This window comes from Antrostomus carolinensis, unplaced genomic scaffold, assembly GCF_000700745.2.
Source record: "Antrostomus carolinensis isolate BGI_N321 unplaced genomic scaffold, ASM70074v2 scaffold27566, whole genome shotgun sequence".
NCBI classification, from domain to species: Eukaryota; Metazoa; Chordata; class Aves; order Caprimulgiformes; family Caprimulgidae; genus Antrostomus; species Antrostomus carolinensis.
In genome coordinates, this window is record NW_010322946.1 from 1 (window position 1) to 17,917 (window position 17,917).

Here is a 17,917-nt window from a genome sequence, read left to right on the forward strand (position 1 = left end):
TATTATATTATATTATATTATATTTATTATACATGGTTGTATTATACTACATGTATAATAATACAACCGTAAGATCACAAAATAGTTTCTGATGTTGCTTGTTCCATTTTAGACTAGATGTAAGGAAGAAATTTTTTTACACTGAGGGGGGTGAAACCTTGACCCAGGTTGCCCAGAGAGGTGGTACAAGCCCCGTCTCTGGAAACATTCAAGGTCAGGTTGGACGGGGCTCTGAGCAACCTGATCTGGTTGAAGATGTCCCTGCTCACTGCAGGGGGGTTGGACTAGATGGCCTTGAAAGGTTCCTTCCCACCCAAACCAGTCTGTGATTATATGATAATCTTGAAGAGAATTTTTCATCATATTAATATTCCTGTGCTTAAGTGAGAGCTGAGTAGTTTATGGACTAGGCTAAGCTAATAGATTTGTCATAACCTCATACTGGGTTTTGCTACACAGAAGATTATCATTAAATAGAGATACTAGGGGAAATAGCATGATCTGTCTTTTTAAGAGTATAATCTGGCATAATGATTGTCTGGAGTTGGACCATTTGAGACTAGAACTGAATCAGGAAGCCTTGGCTGTTCCTGAATCAGCCTTTACTACTCGAGCTGACCCACTCTTGGAGGTATCTTGGCCAGGCCAGCTCTACTAAAGGGAGGCAGCAGGACTGACTTTTTGGTTTTTTTCAGGCACTATTGTGAGCATAGGAGATCCCAAGAAAAAATACACCAGATATGAAAAAATCGGGCAGGGGTAAGTGTTCACCCCAGCTTTTATCCCCAGTGACCCAGTGTTAAAAATGATGTGCTGTTATCTCATCTGATGTTGTCATGTAGCCACCACTTACTGAAGCAGGCAGAAATTTTGGCTGTATTAAACACTGATAAACAGATGGTGAAGGCTTTACACAGTGGTGGAAATTTTGAATTGTGTCTTTTAATGTGAAAGTGTAGCTCTGTAACTTCTCTCTGAGTGTATCTAGTCCTTTCCTGGTAAGATGCATTCATCTGTTTTGTAATATGACTGTTGAAGAGCATGAGGGCACGTCAGAAGGCTTTCTGTGTGCGAAGCTAACAATTCTGCCTTGACTAAGTTATTCTTCTAGTGGTCCTCTGAATCCTTCTGAGAAAAAAAGTATATACAAGTTCTAGCTTTTCCAGCTTTGATTATACATATGGTAACTCCTACTGTACACTTTCCAAATAGGTCTATGTGTGTTTGTGGGTGGGCTTCCCCTGGGGGAAACTGAAAAATAATACCTACTACAGAAAGAGCTGCCCAGCTTATCTGATCAGAGGAAGCAGCACAAGCTCTGGGGGCTTCAACAGCCTAAATGCAGGAGGCATAGATGGTGTCAGAAGAGACCGTATACGTGATTAGTTTTTGTGTGAACTTAGTGTTGTTCTATGATACCACTTACTTTTAGTAGCCCTGTTTTTGATAAAACTCTTGCAACTTCAGAAGCTGACACAACTTTGTATTTATGATTTGTCTGTTCACCTGCATGTTTGTTACACAGGGAGATGAAACTGGCTGTAACTGTTTTCTTTTTCTTCCCAGGGCTTCAGGCACAGTTTTCACAGCTATTGATGTGGCAACGGGGCAGGAGGTAAGATTTCTGCGTTCATTGCAATGAAAATACTTTGTCTGTATAAATATTCTTCTGTAGGTGGCCGAAATGTTTTGACTAAATTTCTTTCTGTGGCTCCCATGTCTGCTATCACCTCTCAGAAGAATGTTTATCACAGTCATTTGTAACAGTGTGTGCCTTGTTCTGTAGTAATCAGATGATGAAAGCTAAAAATAGAGTTTTGTCTTTCCAGTGAAAAGCAGAGGGAGTGAGGTGTTCCAGAAATGGATTTTGAAAACAGTTTATCCTTCAAGAATTGTGGGTGATGGTTTCCTGTGTTTCAGAAATAAAACTTAGTTTAGTCTTTGCACACTTGTTCTGTAGTCCTGTCTCAGTAGAGGTGATGGGTGCACCTATCTGTATGAAAACAGCTTGCCCCGTATGTTTTTTTTGTTGTAGTTAGAATGCCTTCTCCGCATCCTGCTCTTTGCTTTTACTCCTTAGTGTCTCCAGACTCACTCGATGAAATTGATTACATCAGCAATACTATGCATGCTTGTCCTCCAGTGGTCATCTCTGGTTCCAAGGACTAAAATTTTAGGAATTATTTGCTTCTCTTTAAATTCAAATTTCCTTAATTTTCCTTTAAATATCCTCAAGTAGCCATTCTTTAGGTCACTGATAACTAATTGCCCTTTCATAACCATGTTTACCAGTAGTGTAGTGGAGCACCACATTTTGATAAAGCGCGAGCCTTTCAATCTTCTCAATATGTTGTCTCTTAATCCGATTTGTATGTACTGTGGTACTTCATGTCCTCTTACTGACTGCAGAGTAAATTTTGTAGCACAGTTCCTTTCTTAAACCTCCTCTGTGCCTTGGTAACTGTTGGTGGTGGGCAAGTTGATTCCTTGCAGTCTTTGCGTTAAATGGATGTAGCACTCTGGCTTCCTCAGTGCTTAAAGTCTGAGGGTAGAATTGGGATTGTTCAGTAAGAAGAGAAGGCCAAAGGAGGATTTTAATGTTTTCATTAAATATTAGGGCTGTTTTCAATGCCCTAATGGGAAAGTGTAGAGAATGTGGAGCTAGATTCCTCTTGGAGCTACTCAATGAGAGGACAAGAGGGAACAGACAAAAATTGCCATAAGAGAAATTCTGGTTAGATATTAGAAATTTTTTTCCCTCACAGTCAGGATGATCAAACGTGGGACAGGAGCCCAGAGTGGTTGTGGAATATCTGCTCCTTGAGATCCCTGTTCAAAACTCCATTGCACAAGCCCCTCAGCAACCTGATCCATATTGACTGTTCTTTAAGCATGGGATTGGACTGGATGACCTCCAGAGGTCCCCTCCAATCTCAGTTATTTTGTGATTCTATGCCACAAGTTCTCTTCTTTTAGTGTCCTTGGCAATATGATAATGATAATTTCTACAACATTATATTGGTTCTTGTGTTTAGTTTTGGAATCACGGTTAGGTTATCTTGTCTGAAATACCTTCTCAAAGTGTGGTAGGTAACATAACTGAGTCAGCAGAGTGCCCAGGTGGCCAAGAAGGCCAATGGCATCCTTGCCTGGATCAGCCATAGTGTGGCCAGTAGGACCAGGGAAGTTCTCTTCCCCCTGTACTGGGCACTGGCGAGGCCGCACCTTGAGTGCTGGGTTCAGTGTTGGGCCCCTCACTCCAAGAAGGACATGGAGGTGCTGGAGCGTGTCCAGAGAAGGGCAACGGAGCTGGGGAAGGGTCTGGAGCACAAGTGTGATGAGTTCACGGCTGAGGGAACTGGGGTTTTTGATCCAGGAGAAAAGGAGGCTGAGGAGAGACCTTCTGGCTCTCTCCAACTCCCTGAAAGGAGGGTGCAGAGAGGTGGGGGTGGGTCTGTTCAACCAAGGACCAAGTGACAGGACCAGAGGAAATGGCCTCCAGTTGCACCAAGGGCAGTTGAGATTGGATGTGAGGAAGAATTTCTTTGCAGAAAGGGTTCAGAGGCATTGGCAGGGGTTGCCCAGGGCAGTGGTGGAGTCCCCATCCCTGGAGGGATTGAAGAGTCGTGTAGACACAGTGCTGAGGGACATGGGTTAGTTGGGGACTTGTCAGTGTTGGGTTAATGATTGGACTGGATGATCTTAAAGGTCTTTTCCAATCCAGGCAATTCTGTGATTCTGTAATTCTTCTCTGTTTTAATGTCTCCAATACTTGTCCTGGTTAACTTATTTCCTAGACAAGATAGGTCTTTATCTTCCTCTCTCTCTCTAGGATAGTTTATTTGCTTAATTGCTGTGAGAGGAATTGCATCTGCCTCAAACTCAAACACTAATTTGGTCAGAATATATAAAAACAAATGGCCTTGCCTTGCATTGGAAGGCTTATCCTTTCTCTCTTAGTTGCTACACGAGTCTCTTCTGCTTTAGGCGTGTTGTTATGAAATTGGGCGAGTATCTTTTTATCTCTTGAATGTTTCCTTTGCTGTCTGTTCTGACCTTTTGTTATTGTTTGTGAATCTTTTCAGCTGCAAGAGGATGATGTTGGCTATGGGTGCAAGTTGTATGCTCATCAAGTTGCATTCTTTTAAGTTGTATGTTAATAAATAAATAACTTGCCAGCTGCAAGATGTGCTAAACTCCTTTAACCTTATTACAGAATTTCTTCTAAGTTTTCGCTATATTAAGTATGACTGAAAGGTTTTGATACTCAGGTTTAAGTGATTGCTGTTTTATTTTGTCCTATTAAGGTTGCTATTAAACAGATAAACCTGCAGAAGCAACCCAAGAAGGAGCTGATTATTAATGAGATCTTGGTAATGAAGGAGCTAAAGAACCCCAACATAGTCAACTTCCTGGACAGGTAAATGCAGACAGCTGGCTTATTCCTTCATCTCCAAGGGTTTCAAGAGGTTATAACTTGATACATTTACACAGAGCTGGGCTTCATAGAGAAAAGGAGGCTGAGGGGAGATCTTCTGGCACTCTCCAACTCCCTGAAAGGAGGGTGTAGAGAGGTGGGGGTGGGTCTGTTCAACCAAGGACCAAGTGACAGGACAAGAGGAAATGGCCTCATGTTGCACCAAGGGGAGGTTTAGTTTGGATCTGAGGAAAAATTTCTTCATCGAAGGGTAGTCAAGCATTGGAAGGGGCTGCCCAGGGAGGTGGTGGAGTCACCTTCCCTGGTGGGATTTCAAAGACAGGCAGACAAGGTGCTTAAGGACATGGTTTAGAGGTGGAATTGGTAGTTTTTGGTTTATGGTTGGACTCGATCATCTTAAAGGTCTTTTCCTACCACTACGATTCTGTGATTCTATTATTCCTGTACCTAAGTGTCTTACAAGCAAATAAGACTGTATTTAGACTGTCATCTGGAGGCGGAAGAAAAAATGTCATCTGTTATAAGGAATGGTCTTGAGGATTCAGTAAGAAGGCTTCTTCTGTCATGAATGTAGTCCTACATGTAGTTGGGGATCAGTGAGTGGTGGACAAGAGCACAGCAGGAGCAATGCTTGTGCTGTGTATGAGATACATAGGGTGTTATCCTGCCTGTTTAGGTAGTGAGAAGCACGCAGCTTTTACGAGGTGTTCAAAACCCACCTGGACAGTTTTCTGTGCAACCTCATACTTTAGCAGGGGGGTTGGACTAGATGATCTCCTGAGGTCCCTTCCAACCCCCACCATTCTGTGATTCTGTGTGATTCTTTGATTGTCAGTATTTACATTTCTGGCTACGTTCCAGAGATTAACTTTCTTTACTGTTTGTCTTGAACTGCTTATGAATCATTTCATTGACCAGCTCTTATCAGTCATTTTTCAGTTCTTGATCTCTTGATGGCAAACAGGCATGCTTTTTGTTTTCTGTTTGTAGTTACCTCGTAGGCGATGAGTTGTTTGTGGTGATGGAGTATCTAGCTGGAGGCTCACTAACAGATGTGGTCACAGAAACATGTATGGATGAAGCACAGATTGCTGCTGTTTGCAGAGAGGTGAGTATTATAGTTGATGGGTGGAGAAATGAAGGTGCACTTTATTCCCCCCCTAGGTTTTATGGTACACTTAGGTTAGGACTAATTGTAACAATTGTTGGAGCCATTGAGTTAGGAAGAATGAATGACACTGAGAGCAGAAATCAATATTAAAATCACAGAAAATAACAAAGTGAATTTAACTCAGAAAATTGAGGATTTGCAAGTTGTAACACAAAAGAACTATGGCAATTTTTGAACTGGGTGTTTGGGAATGTTAGGTGATGGAACAAATAAAGATTTTGGTTTTGGTACTTGGGTTGTCTAGTCCTGCTGACAGTGTTAATGGAAAGATATTAATAATGTGGACTGAAGCTCAAGGAGGAGCAACGAAGAAGTTTAGCAGCTGGAAAGAATGTATTTTTTAACTTGGACTAAAAAAGGATATTGAAAGGTATCAGAAAGAAAACTGAATATTCATATATAGGTAATGTAGACAATAGAGATGTGAACCTATTATTAAAAAAGTAAAAGAAAAAAGCCTGAAACCTTCGGAGTTTTTTCCAGAAGGAAGAAGGGGAGCTGTGTTTGCTTAGAGTGTGAAAGTGGATCTGATGAAACAGGAATGCTTTAAGAACCATGTACTAAAATAAAGATGAACTTGATGTAGATAAGTTTTCACAGTGTGTGAAATCTATAGTTCTGTGACAGTTAAGCTTTCTTTATGGATTTCACAGAGAAATAATTCTCTAGAAGATTGTAGCTGGAATAATTTTAAGACTGCAGTGAAATTTCAAATGAAGAGTTAAAAATAGCTGATGTAACAACTTATCAGTGGTTTCTGCCCTAAGTCAGAGTGCCGGCATCCAGCTCAGGCTTGATTTATTATGGCAGAAGGAGAAGTAATTGTATTATCTGCTGTGCAGGAGAAACTTAGCCTTTTAAAAACCCCATTTGACTACATCAACATGACATCTGCTTCTGATGACTCACCCAAAGGGAGGAGATGGAAACAAACTTGTACATGAACGTGTATGGACAGGTAGTGATTTCCAGAGAAACCGGAGCTGGAAGCAGAGAACCGAAAGTAACTATTTACTGTAACAGTAGTTAACTTTCCTGAGGAAAAAGTCTAATATTGTACTTCATAAAAACTCTGCTGCCCAGTGTGTTAAATATGATTCATTCTGCAAATCAACTGCACTTTGCTAAAGCAAAGGAAGACACAAAAAAAATCGCTGCTCACTACATCCATGGCAAGTTGCAAATGGTAAATGTTCTGCTTATATTAAAAGAGAAAAATCTTGCAATCTTTTTTTACCTTTTATTCTCAAATAGCAAAAGTAAATTTTGTTATGTTTTTAGGCAGAAAAATAGTCTGAAAGGTTTTAATCTAAAAACAATGCAAAAACATTGACTTTGAAAATGAAGATGTTTTACAGCCTTCACTGTAGAAGTTGTTACATGTGTATTGAGAATGATGTCTCACCAGTTCCCCTTGGTGAGGCTACAGGCTAAAAACCATTTAATCCTTTATGCTTCCTCTGTAGAATTCGTGGGATGTACCAAAATTAGTATCTGGGATTTTTGAGAGCATCTTGACTGGCTGATGAAGAGTTTAACTTATGGGTTTGTTAAGATAGCAGAGAGATTCCATGGTTAAATGGTTTTTGACTTTATGAGATCTGGAGAGGATTTTTTAGCACAAGAGCTTCCTCTGCTGGTTATTCTAAATAATACCTATTATATTTTTGCACTCAGCACTGGCTGCGGGTGTAAGCATTGTGCTTGAATTTGTATTCATATACAAAAATTGTGTTTCCATATGCTGAATATTCTTTTTTTCCTCCCATCCAGTGCTTGCAAGCACTTGAGTTCCTACATGCCAACCAGGTCATCCACAGAGACATTAAAAGTGACAACGTGCTGTTAGGAATGGATGGATCAGTTAAACTAAGTGAGTTCGAGACAATTGTTTCAATGTTATCTTTTCCTTTTCCAATAAACTTTGACTCAGAGTGGAAATCAGTACAAGGAGAGTTGACAGGGAAATTTTTATTTATTTTTATGAATAATAGAAATTAATTCTGTGTTATAAAACGTATAACTCACAGATAGCAGGGATTGAAATTCTGAGGGCCCTAAGACTTAAGGCTGTGAATGTGTTAGACCAGCAGGATGTTGAAGCAAACCTGTTGCCACATGAATACGTTGGTAAATATGAAGTAACTGGCACCATAAAATGAAGCAAAGATGTGAATGATTGCAAGATAAAAGTTGCAGCTAACTGCAGTTGCTTTGGTAGTCTCTTCATGTTGTCATGGCTTGCTTTTAATGTTTTGCCCTTTTCATTAGATCACTCACAAGAAAATCGTACATTATTAACCATTTATATTGCAGTCTAGTCTTACACTGCACCTCTACTGGGTCTCCTTTTCTTGGACTGAAAGTGTAAAACACTTTCATTAATATAATCATGAAATGACAAAAGAAACTACTTACTTTTCAGGTAATTGTCGTGCATGCATGGACTTGTGTACAGTAAGTCAGTTTCTGGTGTGTGTAAACATCTGTGGCAATAAAAAAAATGTGAAACCACTTGAAGAAGCTGTCAGGATGAGAGAGAGGTGCATTATCTGACTTCTTGGTAGGTAGGAATGTGCAAAGCGTAAAGGGATGGAAGGGACAGTATTTTTACAGTTGGGTAGGAAATTGAAATGCCATGAAAATGTATCTCAGCAATATTCCTTAGTCTAGATGGTTTGCAGGCTCATATTTTTTATGAGATGGAGTGTGAAGAAAGATTATGAGCAACCTGATTTGCTTACCAGCATTGTTGGATGCACCACTTGATGAGGTTTTATTTTTTTTAAGGTTGTGATGTGTTTGTGCACAAACTCTGTGCATTCAGAGGCTGAAGAGAAGTGGATAGTTACAGTAGAGGATGTGGCTGGAGAAGGCACAAAAATATAAGAGCTGTTAAAGCAAAGCAGAGTGGCAAAAGGACAGGGTTAGCAGCCTCTGTAAAAAAGCATTGGCCCAAGGAGACTGGGGGAAGATGAGGAGGAAGGAGAGAGAGGAGAAAATAGGAGTCAGCTGTAAAAATGTATGAAGGGGAGGTATTGTAATCAATGTTGAGACTAGCTCTTTGGCTCTGTGATTATAGAGCTTCTAGCAGTTGCTTAAGGGTAGAGGGTGGAAGAAGTTGTGCCTTCTTTTCAAGCTCTGCCCATTCTCTGGGGGAGTCTGGGAGACTGGTGACAGGACAAGTACAAGATACCAGTCTGCCTGTCACCACGACATACCTACACACACTACTGGTTGGTGAAACTGGGTTCCACATCTTACCTGTCTTTCCTTCCATTGCTGGTGGCTTGGTGCTGAGGGCCTCGTTGGTTGGTCAGGAGACTTGCTCTGCTACTGCTTCTCTGGTGTGTTCATTGAAATAAACTGTGCTTGGAGTTGAGTAAAGACCAAGAAATACTGGCGAGGAACTCAGTGACTCCTATAGGTTTGATTTTGTTTGTTTGTTGGTTTTTGTTGTTTGGTTGTTTGTTTTTTTTTAATGCAGCATTTTGGCAATCAGGGTGGGGGTAGTTCTTTGTTAAATTGTCCTCTTGGTACAATTTAGCACTTTCACGACCTTGGCTCTTCTGTCAGCACTGCGTGGCATAACACTTTCAAAATCGACTTGAAATTTTAAATTCTCTCTCTTTCTCTCTCTCTTTCTCTTTCTCTCTCAAACTTAGTGTCAGTGATAAGATAATATCTGTCTCCTGCCTTAACTGTGTTCTTATTGATGCTTTACATGCCTGGGAAATGGGAGTGCTGCAGCTGGATAAAGTAACATGATGGAACATGCATTGCTGCTGCACCTGAAGGCTATAGGAATAGGTGACTTTTCTTGTTTTCTTGAGTGTGGTTGTTCTCTTTGGTAGTTACCTTGTGGAAAGGTTTGTTTGTCGAGGTTCCTTCTGCTGAGTGGGATAGCACTTCACTTACCTGAAGCCTTGCTTCTTTGTCTTTGTCAGCTGTAGTGCCTGTATTTGATGGCCAGATTGCTGTGAAATATTGAACTCAATAGCTGCACAAATAAAATCTGTTTAGCAGGGCAGAAACCATGGTTTGTGGATTCTTTTTTTTTTTCTAGTTCAGGCTATGTAACATACCATGTGCAGAAAACTTGCCTTCCATGTTCTGATTACTTTTTTTGGCTGTTAACAGTCTAGGATTCTTGAAGAAATGACTGGGCAAAATATTGTTCTTCTACAGAGTGATACTTATGTCCTTTTTTCAGAGGACAAAAAGCCTTATCTTCATTCCATGGAATTCTGCCCTGCTTAAACACCTTCAGGTTTTGTATCTATCTTGTATGTTGGATTTTGTGATGTGGGGGGCAGGGAGGGAAGGAACCACCTCCCCCAAGCCCCTCTCAAGTATAGAGGAGTAAAATATATGTGTAGTAATAGAGAAGTCTTCTAGGAAGCCCATGTACTCGGAGTGCACCAATTTAACTTTTAAAAATTCTGTTATCCTACAGCCGACTTTGGTTTCTGTGCTCAGATCACCCCAGAGCAGAGCAAGCGCAGCACTATGGTTGGAACTCCTTACTGGATGGCTCCTGAAGTGGTCACACGGAAAGCGTACGGCCCTAAAGTGGATATCTGGTCTCTGGGCATCATGGCTATTGAGATGGTGGAAGGAGAACCCCCATACCTCAATGAAAACCCCCTGAGGGTAAGAAGCCCAGATGTAGCTAGAACTGTTTGCAGGTGTTTACCATATGAATGTTTTCAGTAATTCTTTATTAATAGTATCTACATTAAAAAGAAAATGAAACAAAAAAACAATAAGCTTCAGCAGTACAAGAAAATTCCTCCAAAAGGAAGACAGCTGTATTGAATTTGCGGTCAGCCCTACCATGAATTTTTCTGTTTAGAAGATGAGTACCTGCTTGTAACTAAGACATTGGACTTTGAACTCAGTCTTCTGTGATAGTTTAGGGAAAGTAAATCCATTAGGTTATGAAAAATGCTGCTTGTGTCAGATGATGATATTTTCTTTGCCAAGGTAAGTGTCTGTTGCCAAAAGATTTTGAACATTATTTTACTACTAGCAAGAATAGGTCATGACTGCCTATAACTGTGGAATTTTTGCAGTTTTTCATCTCTTCAGGAAGAGGAGTAGGCTGCAGAGCCCTTTCTGAGCTAGACTAAGGGATTGTTGCTTGGCAGGCCAGTTTGGCATCTTTTTAAAATTTGACTTGGTTATACAATATTCCTCATGTTACAGGCTTTATATTTGATAGCAACTAATGGCACACCAGAGCTGCAGAACCCTGAGAAACTGTCCCCAATATTCCGGGATTTTTTGAACCGATGTTTGGAGATGGATGTAGAGAAAAGAGGATCAGCCAAAGAATTGCTACAGGTGAGAATCAGCTTTTTCTCACAATCTGAGATACAGAAGCCATGAGGAAGGCCAACCTGTGATAAACTGTGCCGCAGACTGGCACTCTCTTTTTTGTATTTTCTTCTGAGGACTCCAGTGGAGGGCAGGTGGTAGGAACTAGAGTCATCCCAGATTGTAATATATACTCTCAAGTCTTTCCATCAGTGATCTCTGCTTTCATTCTGCCACTGCTAAAGCATCCAGCAATTTATGAACTTACTGTAATAGAGCCATTGAAGTGAGCAGAATGGGACTGAGAGAAGATGTCTGAGCAGGAAACCTCCTCCTAGTGAATTATTGTAAAAAGGAAAGGCTCTTTTGGGACGAGGAGGCATAATTATCAGGCTTGAGGTGCTCTGGATCTGTCCCTTCAGGCACTGGGCATTGATAGCACTTGCATTGCTTTTCATATGAAAAGGGCTGTGTAGATTTTTGGCTTTTACTGGCTTTTTAAACAGTGTCTTTCATTAATTTACTGTGTTTCTCTCTTCCTGGCAGCATCCCTTCTTGAAGCTGGCCAAACCTCTATCTAGCTTGACGCCACTGATCTTGGCAGCCAAAGAAGCAATGAAGAGTAACCGCTAACATTACTGCCCCAGCCTTTGTCCTTTTTTTTGTTGTTTGTATTTTACAAATCTTTATAATATATGAAATTGTTACATTTCTGGGGGGAGGGAAGGGATTTGGCAAGGGGGGGGTTGGGATGGGATGGGGGGGATGGACACGTCTGCAAAAGGGAAGAAACTCTTATCCAGAAGCCACCCAAAATAAGTTGTGGTGACTCTAGTGATCCTTGCCTGGGATCCAGAAGGAATTGAGAACTGAATTACTGGCCTTATTTTTATTTTTTATTTTTTGCAGACAGCCCAGAAATGCCACTTACTGTGCCTGGGGTTTTAAGGGTTTTTAACAACTTTGCTGTAACAGCTCCCATTCATTGTACCCTTCTGGGTACTTTCAATACTTGAATGACAGATTCAAGCTTTCAGAGAGCAGTACTAATTTTACCTGCTGATCTCTGTCACTCTCCTCTTCCTCCCCTCTGTTTACTTTGAAATCGCTCTAGTAAGCTCCCATATGACTAGATTCATGGCAAGTGTGACAAATGTGAAGGTACATCTTGCCCCTCATTTCTTTTATGGATTAGCTGTTACTGTACTGTAGAATTGACAACTTGGCTACTTAAGAACTCGTTATGTATTGAGATGTTTTTTGCTTTTTAAGATGAATATGGCGAGAGGGGGAAGAGAAGTATTCAGCTGTTTCTCATATGCCTGTGCTCTGTGGACTTTTAATCGAAGATGTGGCCTCTTTGTAGAAACTCAGTGATTGGTCAAGTCTTTGGATATCAGTTTATGGATCTGTAGGTAGGGGTCAGATACTTTATTTATGATCAAATGATCAACTATAGTCAGGGCAAGAAAAAAATTCCAGCTGTCTTCCTGTCTGTTCTTTTTTCCCCCCATTAGACTTGCTGGCCAGAAGCTTAAGGGATAATGTGCTTGGTGCGGTGGGTGGTTCAAAAACATGTATTGTATCTGTGCTCTGACTTGGGCTTTGGAAGTTATGCTGGTGCCTTTGACTCTTTTATGTTACATTTCTCTTCTTTGTATCAAATACATTTTTGTATATGTTGTAATTTTTTTTTCCCCAAGCAAATAATGCAGCAACCTATGGAGTTGTCAGAGTTTTAAGTATTAGAGCTATTTTTTCCAATTTTGTATGTGCTCCATTTGTACTAATGAAATCAGAAGAACAAGTAATCAGATCTGAGGACACTGAAGATACAGGATTTTTTAAAAATCTCATTCAAACTGAAGACTATGAACATCTGGAAATGCCAAAGCACTGTTCTGAGAAGATGAAGGCTGAGAGGGGAGAACAGTGCCGTTAGACCTTCATGGGTTTATTTGACCAGCTAGTTCGGGGCTGAGGAGACGTGACGTGTAACACTGATCCTTTCTCACTGAAGACACTGGACCACCTAGAATGACTGAGGACAAACATTCAATGCAAGATAAAGTGCCTCCCTCTGAAGGACAGTGAGCAACTTGAGCGGTTGGGTTCTTGGGGTGTTACCAGGGGCAAGTGTAGAAAAGCCTGTGCCCCGGCTTCTTCTAGCACTACAGCCTATGCATTTCAACTTCCCCAACAGTTTAATGAAGAGCCAACTGTAGTTACAATGTGCTAAATGATTCTGTGAAAGAATAACCAGTACTTTAGTGGGATTTTCTTGCATTCCCATTGGGGCAGGACCTGGGATGGTTAGGGTTGTGGCTGGGTGTGGACAGAGGAATAAAAATTTTTTGCACACTTTTACAAACATTGCTGGCAGAAGATAGAAGTAATTGTCAGATACTTTCAGTATTTGTATAGCAATAGAGCTAACTGTGTCTTGGGGTCTGGTAGCCAAACTATGACAAAACCAACTTCCTCCTGATGCAGTGTTGCAGTTCAAGTTGCGTTCTGCTCTTATGTAGTAGTCAAAATTTATGTTATGTAAATTATGTCAGCTGCTCCGTCACAGGAATAAATCCCTCTGGCTATAAGCATAAGAATAGTTACAGTTTTAAATTCAAGGAAGTGTCTCGTTCCAGGCAAGTAAATCTAGCTGCCCCCAGCTTGAGCGTGTCTGCCTCCCTGGTCAGATTAAATAGCAAGGAGGCTTGGCTGAGAAAAAAAACCCTGTCGTACCGATGATTCCCTCTTTGTCCATTGCTGGCAATGGACTTTGTGAAACTCCTTGTGCCAGAGTTAAACTGGGAGCTTTTCTTCTTTCTTCTTCTTCTTTTTTTTTTTGTTTTTTTGGATGGCACAATCTAGACAGTAAGATATCTTGCGATACATCTAGGTTTTTTTTTTAAATAGAAAAACATGAAATCATAAGTAATTTTAACTTATTAGTTCACTTTTATTGATAAATGAGAGTGGTTTAAAACATATTTTACAAAATTTGTCCAGTTTAGTCTACTTAGGAGATAACTTCCAAACTTTCAGCCATCTTAGCACACAAAACTTGGCCCAATGCAGAAGTTACCAAAACATATCTCAGTGCTTGCTGTGTGGCCTGGAAAGGTGTTTAGCTCTGAAGCTGAGAAGTGTCCCCATCTCCCCTTTCCCTTGCAGCAGTTTTGTTGTTATGTGGTGAAGTTTCTCACCCTCCGCTGCCAGAAATCAGGGCCAGAGATGTTGCTGGCAGACGAGGAGAGCCAGGAGAAGGTTGCCGTACTGTGCTTTTGTGTCTTGGTGGGTCAGGCATCGCTTTTTTAATGACATCAGCTGGATGTGTCTGCAAGATTGAAAAATATAAGCTGTGTTTTTTTCCCCTGCAGGGAGCAGATGAGCGCTTGATTCTGCTGTATGACTAGGGCAGACAGAGACCAGCCAGAGTTTGAGTAGATGATGATTATGGAAGGGTTGCATTGGAAAATGTCAGGATTCATGTGTCTCACTAGCTCTTGGCTGTTAGCATAAGATCCTGAGTCAGAATCAAATGTCCATGTGAAGCATCATATACAATGGTGTGTTGGTTGGATATATGGAGCTGGGCAGCTTCTGGCTGAGGTGCAAGTGTACAGGGAATGTGTGACTCCTGGGATCATATTGTTATCATAGAATCAACTAGATTTTTCATTAAAAGCAACCATGGCACTGGGAATGTACACTTTGACCTGCCTTAGGTGTTAATGAGCCTAATTGTAGGCTTCCTTCTGGTGCAGGGAGGTGCAAAAGATGGGACTGGAGCAGATGGGAGAGGCTGGGTCCCTTTGTCAGAGGGGATGGTGGGTGGGCTGGGGATGGAGCAAGAAGGTTGGTAAGAGGTTCTCCAGCTGGAGTTGAATAAATAAATGCCTCCGGTCTGTTTTTCCTCACAATGTTAATGAAAACGGAAGTAGGTGCAAGCTTTCTTTTTATTTTTTTTTAACTGTCTTCAGATTTTAATGTTGCCTTTCGTGTAATTTAATCCCATTTTGTTATTTAATTGTTACTGCAATATTAACTACTGTATTTGTTGACTTTGTTTAATAACTATTCTTTCAGGGCTCGAAATAAACTTTTAAAAAGCATTTGGGTTTTTTCCCCCTTCCCCATCATGAGTTTTATACCTTCTACGACAACAGTAGCTGAAAAGAGTCCATGTTTAGATGTCTTAATGAGGTTAACAGAATGTATTTGTTTATAATTAAGGTTCTTAGAAATGTTTTCATGATGATGGATATAATTTTATGCTATGCTAGCCTGTCCTGTTTCTTTTAAAATTGGAATACTTGTCAGTGTCTGTACCAACCTCGTGATAACTGCAAGCTTTCCTTGCTGCCACAAGATGGTTATGCAAACCATAAGTGTTTCTGCAAAATGCTCCAGACCACTGATGGGAGGAGAACGACTCTGAAACACCCTTTTCATCCACCATGGAAAAGACATTGCTTGCTCTTCTTGGAAGGGAGCAAAGCAAAGACCAGCCTACTTCATCACAGTCACATCTTCCACCATCCATTTGCCATAAGGTAGCCTTTTGGGGTGAGACTGATGGGCCAGTAGACTGCAATTATGGCACTATGATGATGTTCCAGTAACTATTCTGATCATGACTGCTCTATTGCACCATGAATATCATCCAGTATCCTGCATATAAGCACTACGGCACAGGAAACATGGGGAATGACCTGTCCTGGTGCTTGCTTGGAAGACACGAGTCCTGGGTCTGCAGCATCTCTGCTGATCAGTGTTGGACCAGCTGAGCCCAATGGGGCGAGGATGCTGGGTGTCAGCTCACCTAGGATGTGGGGTGAGATTGATGGTGCCTGTTGGTAGGCTGCGGAGACTCACTCACATTTTGCATCAAAACTACAAAAACGCTGTGGCATGTTGTCATGGCAACCTAGCTAAAGAAAAGGACAACTAAACAAATTTACTGTGGGGTTGAGACCAGTTCAGTTGAAATCCAGATGAAGTTTATGTGTCTCAGTTGTGATTGTCAAGGACGCAGCATGTTGTGTGTTTCCCATGTGTTATTGGGAAATCGTCTCTTCCCCTTTATTGCATGTTGTACAAGCTTTGCTCATACCACTGACAAAGGGAAATGAAGAAACCACTCATCTTCAGAAGCCTTTTCAACCAGACATGAGAATGTTTTGCACAAAGCACTGTCTCTTCAGGTTAATTAATTTGTTGTAGTATCTTTGTCTTTATATATAATTGACTCTTTATTCATTTAAACTGATGTTCTCTAACTCTTCATTTCAGTGACTTTGCATTTAATTTATGGGGGGAAAAAGCTGACAAGAGGAGGGAGAAGGTGCTTAGTGGAACTTGCTGGTTATCTGGATATTGGTACTTGTGCTGCTGGAAGGAGGGCAGGGTTTTGACTGAACGTGGTTCACACACCTTGAAAATTGCTAGTCCTTGCTTGGTAAATCCTGTTAAGTCTGGTGTGAAATTGTTCATCCCTTGCATATACCTGGCCTAGACTAAAACCAAGAGCAGACCCATCTTTTTGGATCTGTTTATTTAAGAGGGAGTATTTAGAACATTGTTCTTTGAGATAGTGAAATTGGGGGCAACGATTTCTCCCTTTCAGAGATCCTGTTTGATTGCAATGAGTTTCCTGCCCAGCTCAGCACAATTATTCAAGACTGCACCAGCAAAACACTGGTTAAAACCAGGATGGCTGAAAGCTGGAAAGGATCTTCTTTTCTAATTAGTGTTTTCATGGTGATGCCTGAAGAAAAGTCTTGGGTTTCGGTGCAATTCACGTGGCTCGTGTGCGAGCACAGCAGTTGTCTGCAAATGCCAGCTCCCAGGGATTGGTACAGATGCATTTTTTCCCTATTTTTATAACATGCATCTTGGTCTGAAGATTGTTTTCCATCAAAACAGCCATCCTCAGTCATGTTAGAAAGGTACGTGAAAGAGTGCTGAGCTCAGCTCAATTCTTGACATTGTTCTCCAGACGTGTAGAGGAAGAGGGTTTTTTTTTTCCCCGTACTTTAAACTTCAGTTTAAGGATTTTCTTGAGATTCAGTGAATTTCCAACTAATTTTGCTACCTGCAGTCTGTTCCGAGGGAGAAGGGCAGTGCTGGTGCAGCTTCTCATGCTGTTCCCTTATCACAATGGTGATATTGCCTTTTCCAAGTCCTGACCACCAGCCAGTGTCTGCAGGGGAATATCAAATCCCAATTATCTATTGACACGATTATTGAAACAGCCTGTAGGGACTGATGATTTTATTTTATTTTTTTATTTTTAATGTGATTTGCCCACTAGGGAGTTAATGATTGCTTAGTCTCTTTAGGACACTAAAAGGCCACCAGACTGCTGCTTGGGAGAAGGTTGTTGAGTCAGTAGAGAGGAAGATGGGACTGGAATAGCAGACAGGATGTCTCAATGCCCAGACACCAGTTTCTGGTGTTTTCTGAAGGGCTTGTGAATAACGAATCTGTCTCATTCTGCAGATCAATGGAGAAGATGCTGATGTGACTCAGGGCATCTCCACGGGATGTTCTGAAGGGGGAGCAGGGGTGACCTTCCTGGGGACAGACACCTCCCTTGAATTCAAGGTTTCTAGAGCCTAGGATGATCCATCTTTGTTATTTTTTCCTCCCAGCAAATGCTTGTTTGAAGGATTCAGGTCTTTTCATGAAGCCAAATTAACTCATGGCTCTCCTTGAGCCCTTTCCATCTGGCTGCCTGTGGGAGGAAACCTGCTGCCGGGTTTTTGCTGCCTTGTTGCAGGAGCTGATAACAGGTGGCTGCTCTTGGAAAACTTATCTACCTCCCTGCCCAGTCAAACTCTCCTTAAATAACCTTACAGCTGTCTCCAGCTGTAGCTATTACCTCTGTGGGTGAAAATAGCACGGCGGGGGGAAGCCAGGGTGGTTCTGTTAAGCTTCTGTTGCCCTTCAGTGTTTTTGGAGAGTGTTTATTTTATTTAACTGTG

At 41.2% G+C, this 17,917-nt stretch overlaps 1 protein-coding gene across 1 annotated transcript; it reads left to right on the forward strand.

Moving 5' to 3' along the window:
* Positions 1-695: 695 nt before the first annotated feature.
* LOC104526863 (serine/threonine-protein kinase PAK 2) lies at positions 696-11,578 on the forward strand (the record flags this gene model as incomplete). The annotated part of the gene is made up of 8 exons (XM_010170436.2): positions 696-759; positions 1,567-1,615; positions 4,308-4,420; positions 5,429-5,546; positions 7,383-7,482; positions 10,066-10,262; positions 10,818-10,955; positions 11,475-11,578. Coding segments are annotated over 8 exons (866 nt in total), but the record flags the coding sequence as incomplete, so codon positions are not given.
* Between the last annotated feature and the right edge of the window lie 6,339 nt (positions 11,579-17,917).